The sequence below is a fragment of the Zingiber officinale genome, chromosome 6B (genome assembly GCF_018446385.1).
Source record: "Zingiber officinale cultivar Zhangliang chromosome 6B, Zo_v1.1, whole genome shotgun sequence".
In the NCBI taxonomy this organism is placed as follows: Eukaryota; Viridiplantae; Streptophyta; class Magnoliopsida; order Zingiberales; family Zingiberaceae; genus Zingiber; species Zingiber officinale.
Window position 1 is genome coordinate 112,641,702 of NC_055996.1, and position 14,639 is coordinate 112,656,340.

At 46.1% G+C, this 14,639-nt stretch overlaps 2 protein-coding genes across 2 annotated transcripts; one reads left to right on the top strand and one right to left on the bottom strand.

Moving 5' to 3' along the window:
- The first annotated feature begins 10,622 nt into the window (after nucleotides 1-10,622).
- LOC121988957 lies at nucleotides 10,623-12,052 on the top strand. Its single transcript, XM_042542697.1, has 2 exons — nucleotides 10,623-11,283; nucleotides 11,630-12,052. The coding sequence occupies exons 1-2, from the start codon at nucleotides 10,806-10,808 to the stop codon at nucleotides 11,707-11,709; spliced, it is 558 nt and encodes a 185-aa protein (XP_042398631.1). The 5' UTR covers nucleotides 10,623-10,805; the 3' UTR covers nucleotides 11,710-12,052.
- An 815-nt stretch (nucleotides 12,053-12,867) lies between these two features.
- Nucleotides 12,868-14,381, bottom strand: LOC121988959 (probable glutathione peroxidase 2). The gene is made up of 6 exons (XM_042542698.1): nucleotides 14,248-14,381; nucleotides 14,020-14,096; nucleotides 13,723-13,784; nucleotides 13,519-13,637; nucleotides 13,231-13,398; nucleotides 12,868-13,145 (listed from the first exon to the last, which is right to left on the bottom strand). The coding sequence occupies exons 1-6, from the start codon at nucleotides 14,290-14,292 to the stop codon at nucleotides 13,116-13,118; spliced, it is 501 nt and encodes a 166-aa protein (XP_042398632.1). The 5' UTR covers nucleotides 14,293-14,381; the 3' UTR covers nucleotides 12,868-13,115.
- Nucleotides 14,382-14,639: the final 258 nt, after the last annotated feature.

The window sequence follows — 14,639 nt, forward strand, 5'->3', positions numbered from 1 at the left end:
TGTCAGAGGATCAACGTCGGAGACCCCTTCCCTAGTGCAACACTGACGTCCTTGATTTTACAAGACGGAGCGAAGTCTTCACACGATTAATCATAAAATCACATCTTTAGTCAGTTATCTTTATTATTTTTAGACAGAATCAATATAAATTAAGAATAATGAATTTATGAATGAATAAAGTAATAAATTAAAGATATGCACTCAATTTAATTTATTACTCTTAATTTATACTATCTAATTCTAGTGATATAAATATATTAAGTAGACTTATAGAAGTATATATTGATTTTAATTTAAAGTTATTTGGAGTTCGGTAATTCTATTAGTCAGTTTTGAATAAAATTGGCCGGTGGACGGTGGAGAGATGAAGGGTATTTGAAAAATATGCTGTGTGATTTGAGTATTTTAGAACTTGGATACATCAAATGAAATGAAATGCAATTTGCTCACACGGTTAAGTAAATTATCGTTTTTATGTGTTCTGAGTTCGGAAGATAAAAATAGTTTATTTTAAAAATATTTAATACATTTTTAAAAATACTTTCACAATGTAAAATGTTCTCTCTTTATTAAAAAAAAAGAGTAATTTTAGAATAGTTTCGGAAATAAATAAAATATTTAAAAAGACTTGGATATTAACAAACTTTGAGGGGTATTTTTAAAATGTCCTCAAATGTTGGGTCATGTTAGGATCTGATTTCAAACGGACTCAAGGTCAAGGATACTTCAACCGGACTGAATGGGCTGGGCTTAATCAAAATTCTCTCCTCTCCTGGTGTTTACTTGGGGAAGAGGAAAAGGAAGTCCCTTTGATTGAGCACATGAGCTAATAGATAAGATAGAGGATATAACATTTTAGATGATAGAGTTGCAACTAAAATACACTCTGAAATTTCATATCATATCAAACAGTAAAGCTGAGATGAGATATTATTATTATTTTTAATTTGTATTTATACAGAGTAATGTTAAAATTATATTATTCAAAATGAAATATAATGTTTGAAATAATTGTTTTTTCTTTTCTTTTCTTTTTTATTTCTATCATACAATAAATAGTTGATCCTGTCCGAATCGTCGAACCAAGGGACACTGGGCACGTGACGCTCTCCTAGTCGATGGCGTAGGCCTCCAAAGCTCCGGCGAACCTGCACAGAAGTCGGGCCGGGAAGGGGTTCCCGGCGGCGACCCTCCGACGCTCAAGTCAGGCGAAGCTCAATAGAGAGAAAGGGGCTCCTAAACTAGTAGCGTGCGTACCTCCGGCGAAGTAAGAGGGCCTTTATATAGGGCAGCGAAGAAGTGGGTGTACGCCTAACGAGGTGTACACGTGTCCATAGCCCATACCCCCGTAAGGGCTTGTCAGTGAGCTTCCCTGACCCATACTGCTACAGTCCAAGCATATCCTCGATGGGACAGCGAAATCTCCTGTCATAAGATTTGGAGCATGGCTTGCGTGTGAAACATACCTGCTGTCAGAAAAAGACGTCCCTTGACCTTTTCCCCTTTGCTCTAGATCTGTCGTCCGGTCGGCCAGCTCCTTCAACATCCGGCCGGACGTATGCGATGATTTACTTGGGGAGATTCTCCATCACGTGCTTTGTGGAGACCATTAGCAGTATGTTACCTTATGGCATTGGCCGAGCGTGCAGTCCGCTCGTCCCTGCGATCTTTCCCCCTGAGCGCCAGAACCCTGACTTCTTACAGGGCGCCTTTAACCATCAGCCCGACACCGGCCGGACGGCCGGCCGGTCGGACGGCCGGTCGGTCGGACGTTCGGACCTCCCATCTCCGGATGGGCATCCTTCCACTTTGACTCTCACGTGGCGTTGACCTCACCGAACGGGGTCCCCTGTTCTTACCACCGGATCACTTGCCTCTCCTTCAAGTCTAGTCGAAGGAGGCGAATTGTCCGACTGACTGGACTGCGAATCTAGCCGGGCAGCTCCTCCGTGCTAGTATCCTCCGATCGGCCTATCGCAGAGATGGCCTTGAACAAATCAACAATGGCATTCACCGGATCTCCTCGGGTTTTGCGCCAATCTTCGACATTAAGGTTGAGCATGCTTTCATTAAATGCTCCGAATGGTAGAATGTCACGTGGCGCAATGCCATCAGCCTACAACGGCGGCGGCATGGTGTTTTGATGCGATCGAAGCGATTCGAAATGGACGGCAAGATGCACGCTTTGATTCCCGTGACCTGTATCCAACGGTGGAGGCCGGCCGGCCTCCGCCCTATAAGCCTTCGTTTCCTTCTCTCCCTCATTTGCTTCCGCGATCTCGACCACTGCCTCCAGTGCTTTGGAGCTCCGGCGATCCTGTTTCTGCTCTTCGACGCTCTCCGGCGCCTTTTTCGCGATCCCTTTCCTCGCAGTAAGATTTTATATCTTTCCTTCCTCCTTTCCAGTGTTTCCTCCGCATTTTTTCCTTAGTTTCGATCCTTGAAACCTCCTTTCGTTTGCTGTCATTTTTCTCCTACCTTTTTGCCTTTTGATTTCTTCCAATCGGCCAATGGCTAGTTCTTCAAATCCCGAAGACCAGTCGCTCGGCCCATGGTACACCACCATGCAGTCCCGATTCGAATAGCGGGACTTTGATATTTTGACAGACAATTTCGAAATCCCAGAGGATTTCGAAATTCGTTTAGCCGGTCCTTCTGCTCGGCCCCATAGGCCGCCGCGCGGAGCTTTCTGTGTCTTCCGAGACCAGTTTACCGCCGGTCTTCGCTTCCCTGTACATCCTTTCATCATAGATGTCTGCAATTTTTTCGGTGTGCCGCTCGGCAGTCTAGTACCCAATACCTTCCGTCTCCTTTGCAGTGTTGTCGTTTTGTTTAAGATTCACAACATCCCCCTCCGACCGGAGGTCTTCTTTTATTTCTATTACCCCAAGCAAGCCGAGCCGGGCACCTTCATGTTCCAAGCTCGACCCGGCTTGGTCTTTTTCAACAAACTCCTTCTTCCAATAAACATTGGAAGGCCACCTTCCCGACAAAGTGGCAAGTCAGCTTGCCCCCTACTCCCGAGCTGAAGAAGTTCAAGACCCGACCGGACTACCTCCACGCTGCAAACATACTAGCCGGTCTGCGACTCGACATCAATAAGCTCCTTCATGAAGGAGTGATGTATATCTTCGGTCTGAGTCCTATACGGACTCCTCTTCCGGCCAGCTTCGGTAAGAACTTTACTTGGACATTTGCTTTGATCGCTAACTGATTTCCTTTCTTTCTTTTGCAGCGGACATCGTCATGGATTCAGTGATGGCCGACGTTTTGAAGAGAAAGGCGGCCGCTCTGGAAGCCGCGGCGGCCAGAGAAATGGAAGCTTTGGGTATCCATCCGGTCGGATCCCACGAAGGTGAGAGCGGGACTCAGGCTGAGTCGGCCGCTCAGGCCTCTCAACAAAATGTGGCCAGCGGAGCCACCCCTCCCCAAGAACGAACTGCACCCGAGGAAGGTTCCGCTCGGGAGGAGGAGCAGCCTCTACAAAAGAGGCGCCGAGTGGAGACTCCTCTGCGCTCGGCCACGTCAACGGTCCAACCGTCCGAGTGAGCAACCGCCGCCGCTCGAGGCAAGGCGCCAGAGGTCGAAGCCATTTCGTCCGACCGGACTCCTTCTGAATGGGACGAGCCGGAAGCCCCCATTGAGGCTATTCCGGTCAGCACCCGCCCACCCGCTCGGCACTCGGTCAAGAGCTCAACTATCCATTCGCAGTTTTCTGCGCCGGCTTCTGATCCCGGTCGGACAATCCCTGGTCACGGCCGCACAGTACGGGTCACCCTTCATCTCCCGACTGAAGAATTGCTGCCAGAAGCCGACCGGCCAACCGCGCCCGAGCATACCATCACCTTGAAAGGGCCCCTGGCCGAGATGTGGGCCGACGCTCGGGCGCGCATTGCAATGATCCCCCTCCGGAACTTGGCCAATAGCCATATGCAGGAGTCCACGGGGGTAAGTTTTCTTTTATTAAGCTTCACTTGCATTTTTCCGCTCGGCCTTTGACAATTTCGCCTTTTTGCATCAGCGATGGGTGGAAGAGATAGCCGTCTCCAACCGCCTGGCTATGGTGGACGAGGAGCTGAGGCAACTGAAGGCGGCAGGCGGTCCGTCCGGCTCTCAGGGCCCGTCTTACTCCGAGCTGCAAAAGGAGCTGAAGAAAGCTCAAGATCTGTTGGCGGCCGAGCAGAAGAAAACGGCCGATCAGGCCCACGCCCTGGCCGAGTCTGAGCGACAAGTCAAGTCGCTCGACACAAAATTAACCCTGGCCACCACCCGAAAAAATACGGCCATCTCCGATTTGGAGAAAAAGAACGTGGAGGCTCGGGGCCTGGAGCTTAAGGTAAAAGAGCTAATGGAGCAGCTCGACAGAGAGAAGGTGGGCCGCTCGGCCGACGCGGCAAAGCTTCAGAGTCTGAATGAGGCCCTCACTGGCTCCCAGGCGGCCTTCAAAGAATATCAAGATGCCGAGCCAAGTCAAGTTGCTGCCTTAAGACAGGGCTACATCCGCTCGCCTGAATTCTCGGAGAAAATCTGCGAGCGGATGTACATAGCCTTCGACTTGGCTATGACCGCGACCACCAACTATCTGAAGTCCAAGGGTCTTCTTCCAGAGTCCACTACCATTCCGGCCCGCGATCAAGTGGCACTCCTGGAAAGCATTCCCAAGACCCTTTACGATTACATAGAGTAACTTTTGTAATTCGGCCACTCGGCTAGATATGATCCCTTTTGTACTTAGGCTGCCCGGCCTAAAGTTTTAATTTGAATGCGGTGTTTTCCTTTTGCACGCTGTCCTTTTAAGTTAGCATGTGTGTCGTCCACTCGCCTATTATCACTCTTCTGGCATTCGAAAGGGAGTATAGCGAAGTACTTGGAGTTACCTTTCCGCTCGGCTATTTATTTCGAGTGCGTAACCTTCCGCTTAGGTAGCAGAGATCGCTCACTAGAAGCCGACAAGTACCTTTGTGCTCTGAGCCGAGCAGGACATGGAGTCGGTTTTATCGATATTGAAGGCGAGTTTCTGGAGGAATTGCATCCTTCTTATTGGCCTCACCCACACGACGATCTTCCAATCGGGCGTTTATAGACGTCGGCTCGTCTCTCGATATTTAACGTCGGAGCTCGACGGCCTTCCGCTCGGAGGGTTTATAGACGCCGGCTCGTCTCTCGATATTTAACGTCGGAGCTTGACGGCCTTCCGCTCGGAGGGTTTATAGACGCCGGCTCGTCTCTCGATATTTAACGTCGGAGCTCGACGGTCTTCCGCTCGGACGTTTATAGACGCCGGCTCGTCTCTCGATATTTAACGTCGGAACTCGACGGTCTTCCGCTCGGAGGGTTTATAGACGCCGGCTCGTCTCTCGATATTTAACGTCGGAGCTCGACGGTCTTCCGCTCGGACGTTTATAGACGTCGCCTCGATATTTAACGTCGGAACTCGACGGTCTTCCGCCGGAGGGTTTATAGACGCCGCCTCTCGATATTTAACGCCTGAGCTCGGCGGTCTTCCGCCGGAGGGTTTATAGACGCCACTCGTCTCGATATTTAACGTCGGAGCTCGACGATCTTCCGCCGGAGGGTTTATAGACGCCTCGTCTCGATATTTAACGCCGAGCTCGACGGTCTTCCGCCGGAGGGTTTATAGACGCCGGCTCTCTCTCGATATTTAACGTCGGAGCTCGACGGTCTTCCGCTCGGACATTTATAGACGCCGTCTCGTCTTTAACGTCCGAGCTCGATGGTCTTCCGCTCGGACATTGCCGGCTCGTCTCTCGATATTTAACGCCGGAGCTCGACGGTCTTCCGCCGGACGTTTATAGACGTCGGCTCGTCTCTCGATATTTAACGTCGAGCTCGACGGTCTTCCGCTCGGAGGGTTTATAGACGCCGGCTCGTCTCTCGATATTTAACGTCGGAGCTCGACGGTCTTCCGCTCGGAGGGTTTATAGACGCCGGCTCGTCTCTCGATATTTAACGTCGGAGCTCGACGGTCTTCCGCTCGGAGGGTTTATAGACGCCGGCTCGTCTCTCGATATTTAACATCGGAGCTCGACGGTCTTCCGCTCGGAGGGTTTATAGACGCCGGCTCGTCTCTCGATATTTAACGTCGGAGCTCGACGGTCTTCCGCTCGGATGATTTATAGACGCCGACTCGTCTTTCGATATTTAACGTCGGAGCTCGACGGTCTTCCGCCGGACGTTTATAGACGCCGGCTCTCGATATTTAACGCCGAGCTCGGCGGTCTTCCGCCGAGGGTTTATAGACGCCGCCCTCGATATTTAACATCGGAGCTCGGCGGTCTTCCGCTCGGAGGGTTTATAGACGCCGGCTCGCCTCGATATTTAACGCCGGAGCTCGACGGTATTCCGCTCGAAGGGTTTATAGACGCCGCCTCTCTCGATATTTAACGCCGGAGCTCGACGGTATTCCGCCGGAGGGTTTATGACGCCGCCTCTCTCGATATTTAACGTCGGAGCTCGACGGTCTTCCGCTCGGAGGGTTTATAGACGCGGGCTCGTCTCTCGATATTTTACGTCGGAGCTCGACGGTCTTCCGCTCGGACGTTTATAGACGCCGGCTCGTCTCTCGATATTTAACGTCGGAGCTCGACGGTCTTCCGCTCGGACGTTTATAGACGCCGGCTCGTCTCTCGATATTTAACGTCGGAGCTCGACGGTCTTCTGCTCGGACATTTATAGACGTCGGCTCGTCTCTCGATATTTAACGTCGGAGCTCGACGGCCTTTACGGCTAACTTTTAACTGATTATATACGCCCTGCCGAGGGGCGAGGGGCCTTCGTTATCGAGCGCGCGGCTCGTATTTTATATGCCCCGGCCGAACGGCCAGGGGTCTTCACGCAGTAAGCCGTTCGGCGGAGAATGCTCAATGTGTTTTCATCTTTTTGCTTCCTGCATTACAAGTACATAGGCGACTAGCATATACACAAAAATGAATTACATTCGTGCACCTTTCATCCAGCTCGGATAACGTACTCCCGGCCGAACGGCTCGGGGTCTTCTTCGTCGAGCGTTTGGCTCGAATATTATACCTCCGACCGAATGACTTGGGTCCTTCGGCATCGAGTGCTTGGCTCGGATACTATACCTCCGGCCGAACGGCACGGGCCTTCTTTCGGAAAATTACGATGAATTCTATGCCCGAAAGAAACTATATCTAAAAAACTAACCTGTCGATCAGCATAAGATCTAACACAATTTCTCAACTCCCGAATACCCGTGGAGTGAGGTGGATACAATGTACTCGTCGAAATTTATCAAGGCCGAGAGGATCGCGAAACTTCCCGGTCGGTCCTCTATGGCCGCTCGGTCCCCCCAGAGGTGGAGGCGGCCTGCTGCGTTATCCTTTTACTTGAGCCTTCTGCTCCTGTTGCTCCACGAGCCTAGATACTCTTACCTCTATCAGAGCGTCGGGTTTCTCCACGGAGAGCATCACCATGTGTGGTCGTCCAACTTCATCCATTGCTTCCGATCGGATGCAGGAGCGTTCCCACAGACGGCGCCAAATTGATCCTGTCCGAATCGCCGAACCAAGGGACGCTGGGCACGTGGCGCTCTCCTAGTCGATGGCGTAGGCCTCCAAAGCTTCGGCGAACCTGCACAGAAGTCGGGCCGGGAAGGGGTTCCCAACGGCGACCCTCCGACGCTCAAGTCAGGCGAAGCTCAATAGAGAGAAAGGGGCTCCTAAACTAGTAGCGTGCGTACCTCCGGCGAAGTAAGAGAGCCTTTATATAGGGCAGCGAAGAAGTGGGTGTACACCTAACGAGGTGTACACGTGTCCATGGCCCATACCCCCGTAAGGGTTTGTTAGTGAGCTTCCCTGACCCATACTGCTACAGTCCAAGCATGTCCTCGATGGGACAGCGAAATCTCCTGTCATAAGATTTGGAGCATGGCTTGCGTGTGAAACATACCTGCTGTCAGAAAAAGACGTCCCTTGACCTTTTCCCCTTTGCTCCAGATCTGTCGTCCGGTCGGCCAGCTCCTTCAACATCCGGCCGGACGTATGCGATGATTTACTTGGGGAGATTCTCCATCACGTGCTTTGTGGAGACCATTAGCAGTATGTTACCTTATGGCATTGGCCGAGCATGCAGTCCGCTCGTCCCTGCGATCTTTCCCCCTGAGCGCCAGAACCCTGACTTCTTACAGGGCGCCTTTAACCATCAGCCCGACACCAGCCGGACGGCCGTCCGGTCGGACGTTCGGACCTCCCATCTCCGGACGGGCATCCTTCCATTTTGACTCCCACGTGGCGTTGACCTCACCGAACGAGACCCCCTGTTCTTACCACCGGATCAATAGTATTTTTTCATCTCCATGATATGAAAATAATATTATGAAATGACTTAAGTAGAGATTTGGAGATACATGATGTGGAAATAGATTTTATGTGGAATTGGATTAGGGTGAGGCACACTCCACCAACCAATGGCTAGAAACAACTACCCTAATTAACTACAAGCCAAAAAAAATAAATTCGATTAAGTTCGAAGACTAACATCACTTATTAAATAACTACCCATGTGGACCGCATTTATTAATATAAGATCTTTTAAATTTTTGGATTGCAATTTTTCTATATAAAAAAAATAAAGTAGCTATTTTCTTATTTAATAAATACAAAATAGAAAAAGGGCACATGCCTTATTTTAAAACCACAAAAAAGAATTTTATGAAATAAATGATAATTTTTCATTAGATTGAATAGTCCTATTCAATTATTTTTTTTAATGAAAAAAGAACATTTAATTTCATAATCAATGTAATTAATTATTATTTTTTATCAGTTTGGGTTGTTTGGCCTTCATGATTGATTCGGTTCGAAAGTTAAGGAGATGGTTGCTGGGATGTGATGCTCTAACTGATTTCCGATGGACTTCGTTCCCACATGTAACACAAATAGTGTCAGTGCCGAGTCAGGGAAGGGGTCCCGGTGATGACCCTCCGACGCTCAAGTCAGTCTCCGGCGAGGCAAGAAGAAGAAACGAGAAACTGTAGCGCAACTGTAGAGAGCGCGAGAAAAACATACCTCTGTCGATGCCTGGACTTCCTTTATATAGGGCTCCTGTAGCGTGCGTGCACGTATCTTAAAGTGGACATGCAATCTCAAACTTTCCCTGAAGAGACATGTCAGTAAAGTATCCCTGATATAGTACCTTAATGGGGCAAGCATATATCTGAAATGACAGTGGAAGCTTTCGCCATACGATCTTCTGCCTGATCATGCCGTCTGTCGGCAGCACTAACTCCCAAAAGGATGTCGAAGAATATCTTGGCGTGTCTGTTGCTCAACCGAACGGGATGTCTGCTCGGCTGAGAGTTCCCTGTCCCAATGTCGTCCATTGTTAGGCCGAGCGGGATGACCGCTCTGTTGTCTGGTTGATGAATCCACTACTTGGCCGAACGGGAAAGCCATTCGACCAATACTTCCACTGTTTGGTTGCTGCACGTGTACCTTGACCGAGCGGGATAGTCGCTCGGCTATATTAGCGTTGTTCATGCGTGTTCTGCTCGGCTATGACTCTACTCTACTGATCTGAGTATTGATGTAAGGCCGAGCGGGGTAGTCCCTCAGCCTGCTTCTGCAGACACTTGTCGTTCATTCCTGTCTTGAGCATCTTAACTGATGACAGAGCTAGTGATGATGTCGGATCGGACCTTTCATATCTCGATCGGGCGAACTCACTCGCTCGCCCGACCAGTGATAATGAGATGTTGATCGTCTTGACTTTGATCTCCATTGCGATGAAGACCTTTTTTAAGATGAACTCCTCCTTATCACTGCATCAATGATAACATTCAATTAATTTAATTTATTAAAAAATTAATTTGTTCAATTTTATCTAATCGATTTGATCGCTCAATTCTAAGCAAGTTGTTTATTCAATCCTAGTGACATTGTCACCAAAGCATTGACTTTAGTTGTTTATTTATTCAAAGCATTTTCTCAATGATTGAGGTAATATATGTTGGCTATAGGTTTGAATATTGGTTCAATATGAACATATATGCAGGGTTAGGTATCCTAACTCTGTAATAAATTAAAATAAAAACTTCTGTAATCAATTAAAATAAAAACTTTTGTACAAGGTACCACATGGGAATCTACTATGGTTAGAGGAGTTTCTACATTGTTTTTTCTTCCCAAATTAACGATGTATTATATCATATTAATTATGTCATATAAATGATTAATGTAATTAGAAAATAAAAACTATGAAAAAAGTGATATTAGTGTCAATAAATTCATCTTGTCGACCGACACTACAAATATGCAATAGAAGGCAAGCATCGGCAAGTGACCGACAGCTGTCACGTACACGACGGATTCTATGCTGTGGAATATTCGGATAATGGCACGTGGCCGAGCATCCTACCGCATAGATGGCCGAGCGTCCATGGTCCACAACTGACTCACTATGTGGCTGGTCCCACCATCTGGCGAGCTCTTTTCTACCACTCGTTTCTCCCGCGATTGACGCGCCACGACACGCCACCACGAGATCCAGGTGACCAAATTAATCGTGTCGTGGGGCCCAGCCCAGGAACCAATAATACGGCAAGTAGTGAGTTTTGTTGAATGTAATGTTAGTAGAAAAAGAATTGCTATAAAACGTGGTGGTTGCCTCTGAGTGTGAAAAGTATTGTGTTCTCTCGGCCATCACCATGCGTTGATGCATCCAGTGTCATCATAGCCATCATTGTCATCCGTTCCCATTTGAATCCGCATTTAAAATGCCGGCGTCCATGCCCATGGAAGCAGCAGAGACTGGACAGAAAGAGGGCGATGGGAAGCCAATGCTCGGAATCGGATTGCGCTAAGGAGAGGAAGGAGGAGGAGGAGCGGAAGGTCGTGGCGGAGGAGGTTGAGGATGATGATGAGGAGGAGGTGATTCTGTGGAGAGGAAAGTGGGCGGAGGAGCCGTGGCCGCGAAAGGGCGGCGGGGTGATGCTCGAAGGGTACGTCGACGCGGAGGACGGCGGGGAGGATGGGCTGGACGTTGTGGGGAGAACGAAGAGCCTGACGGACGAGGATCTGGACGAGCTCAAGGGATGCCTCGACCTAGGGTTCGGGTTCAGCTACGAGGAGATTCCCGATCTATGCAACACCCTTCCGGCCCTCGAGCTTTGCTACTCCATGAGTCAGAGGTTCTTAGATGAGCGGCAGAATAGGTCCATCGATCGTTCGTCTTCGGGCGAGTCTGTGGATCTTTGCCCGACTCCGCCGGCGCCTCCCATCGCCAACTGGAAGATCTCTAGCCCTGGTAAGGGGAAACTGTTCTGATGTCGTCTCTTTTATGCTCTTATCATGGTCTCGTTTCGTTACTTGTGAAAATGGGCTAAAGATCCGATTTTTTCCCTTCGCCCCAACGATTTTGGAACAGTTATTATGAAAACAGCAGTTTTGGGTGCCAACTAACCATTTTTTATCCAAATGTGAATGCTTAAGGCTCGAATGTTCTCATAGTTTTTTTTTAAAAAAAAAAACACACGCACAAAAACAAAACAGAGTTGTGTTTATTGAAGAATTTGTATCTCTTCAAAGTTTCTTTTTGATTCCGATTAATATTTTGCATTATCTGATCCAATCTTCACTTTCAATATGACCAGGAGATGATCCTGATGAAGTTAAAGCCAGACTGAAGTATTGGGCCCAAGCTGTGGCTTGCACCATCAGATTATGCAATTAGGATTGCATTTTTTTTTGAGTTCTTACAATGTTTGGAGGAATTCATCAAGCTTAATAGTCTGACTGATCGATTGAATTCTCTGCTTGTTACTGCTATGATTATGTTGGGAGGGAGTTCGCTGTTGGAATTACACCACAATGGAAATTGAGGCATTTGATCAAAGAAGAGTAGAGGAATTACAAAAGAATGCAAGATGTTGATGCTCTGAAGTCCAAAGATCAACAACATATCTGACTTGCATTTCTGCAAACAAGTGTATGTTTCTATTGAAATAGAGATTTTGCATCAGTATTGCATGTTGTAACTTGAATGAAAATAAACACTAGAGGTTGTTCCAAATAAAGTGGATAGTTTGCGTGTTGGAGTTCCTCCTACTTGTTATTTTTCACTGCATGTTACTCCAGTTGGCAAACAATTGTTAGAAGCTCTCTGGTCGTAAGGAAAAGAGGGGTAGTACTCCCTCATGCTCTAAAGGCCGTCCATCTTATGCTGCGAAGATAACTTTTGCAGAGATTCATTCTTCCATAGAAAAGATATAAATGCATTGGATAACTTGGAGACATCTGGATACATCATCACTGATATTGCTCATTAAAAGGGACCACGTGTTCATTATTGCATAAAAATCTTAATGATTGGCTGGCATGTACCTCTTTTCCTATCTGATAGTTTTATTAGGTCCATACTCCAATTTCTAAAGTAGAATGGTTAAATCTGGAAGAAAATCTTGGTTGTTCCACTTAAAGTGTGAAAGATAAACTACACTAAAGGGTTTAGTTGATACACTAGGAAGATCATGACAATTAAGTGCTGATGATTGTTACTGGTAATTGATGCATTCTATTCTATGTTTGTTACAATTTGGAAAAAGGAAATACAGAATTAGTTCCTTTTAGAACACCTTGTTTCTTGTCCAGGGACACCACAGAATCGACACCATCTTGCAGCTTGTTATGTAAGTATGGATCATTAACAATTACTTTATCATTGTTTTTTCTTCTTCTTAATACAAGGCAAGTTACTGTCCTGAAATGATGTGCTTACCTTGATGATATTTAAGTTGTGTCACTAGGCAGCATCCTCTTTTCTAATTAGGGATATGAGGATACCACCGTCTGCTGAATCACCGAATAAAATTGTTCTTTCATAGGAACAATATTTAACAATATATCATTCTGTTGATACTCAAATTCTTTACTACAATAATTTTGTTCATAATATATAATGGCAATGCTATCAGAATGTCAATGTCGATATCACAAGAAATTTCTAACAAATGTCAACAGCCCTACAGGATGTGACTTATTACAATGAGGATAGATTCTGGTGTCCCATGACTTCAACTGAAACAAGCATGTACAGCGCTTATCACCAGCATAAAACATAGACGAAAAACTTGAACATGCTCATGCTTCCAACAATTTCTGAATATCTTTCTGCAAGAGAACAATTCAACTTGTTAATGTTTGGAAATAGCGTTAGCTTAGAATTTAGTACTTCAGTGAAAGTGTAGAGTATGACCTCTATTTTCAACGGTGAAGTGGTGGGTGCATATCTGTCGACGACCTTACCATTCTTGTTCACGAGAAACTTAGTGAAGTTCCACTTTATGGCATCACCGAGTATACCACCTTGCTGGGATTTCAGAAATTTGTAGAGAGGTGCAGCATTTTTCCCATTCACTTCAATCTAATGTTAGATAGAACACATGTAACAAAAGCAAAGGAACATTATAGGAATAGATATGGATTTTAGGATATCAAGTTACATAGATTTAAAAATAAAAGTAAGCTGATTAAAATCTTGTACCTTGTCAAAGATGGGGAACTCGGCTTTGAATATGGTGCAAGCTACCTCCTGAATCTCTTCGTTGCTTCCAGGTTCTTGACTCATGAACTGGTTGCAGGGAAATGCTAAGATCTCAAAACCTATAAACACAATTAGAAAGTTGGTACATAAAAATAAGTTGTTAGGGTTCATCTAATAGAGTTGAGAAAATGGATAACTTGAAACCTTGGTCCTTGTATTTTTCATATACAACATTCAACTCCTTGTAGTTGGAATGAGTCAATCCACTGTATCACCATAAACCATATTAAAACATCAGGTCTTGATATGTTTCTCCCTAAATTAAGTTGTTTTTTAAGTTAAGAGGAACATGGAAAACTGAAAGTTTGCGAAGTTTTTGCTTCCATGTAGTTTAAGGAGCCCGGGCTAATAAGAATTAAGTCAATTAACAAAAAGCACTCATCAAATACTAAACAAAAGAAAATAGTAGTGAAAGTTGGGAAGAAAAAAAATATATATTACCATTTGGAAGCAACATTAACAATAAGGAGAACCTTTCCTCTGTAGCTACTCAGAGTCACATCATTTTCTTTCATATCCTGAGAACAAATCCATCTAAAAAATAAACTAAAAGCCTCCTTGAATATTTTTTTCTTAAAAAGAAGAGGTTTTGAAAACTTCTGGAGGCTAAAATCCATGTAAGAACAGATAGAACAACAGCAAAATTTGAACAGGAGATCAAGACAACACCTTGACTGTGAAATCATAAATGGACTTGGGGCTCTCTGCTGCCATTGCTTCTGAGAGAGATGATAGAAGAGTGCAAAACCAGGAAAGAAAGCAACTAATGGAGGCCTCAAAACAAAACAGGCCTCAAAACAAAACCAACCTTTTATTAATAACCAAGGGAGAGTCACCAAACAATGTGAACAGACAGCACGTCAGGGCGAGACTTCTTGGCGCTGTTGGTAATAACGTAAGTTGATTTTGTTTGAAGACTGTATTACTGATAGTGGTTGAGTTGTGCCGGCATCAAATTGTTCCTGTTTGTTTATAAATGTTAGCTGTGATTTTGTCATTATGCTAAGTTTCCATAATAATTTGGATTTCTAGAACTATTGACTTAATCTTTCTGGTACTTT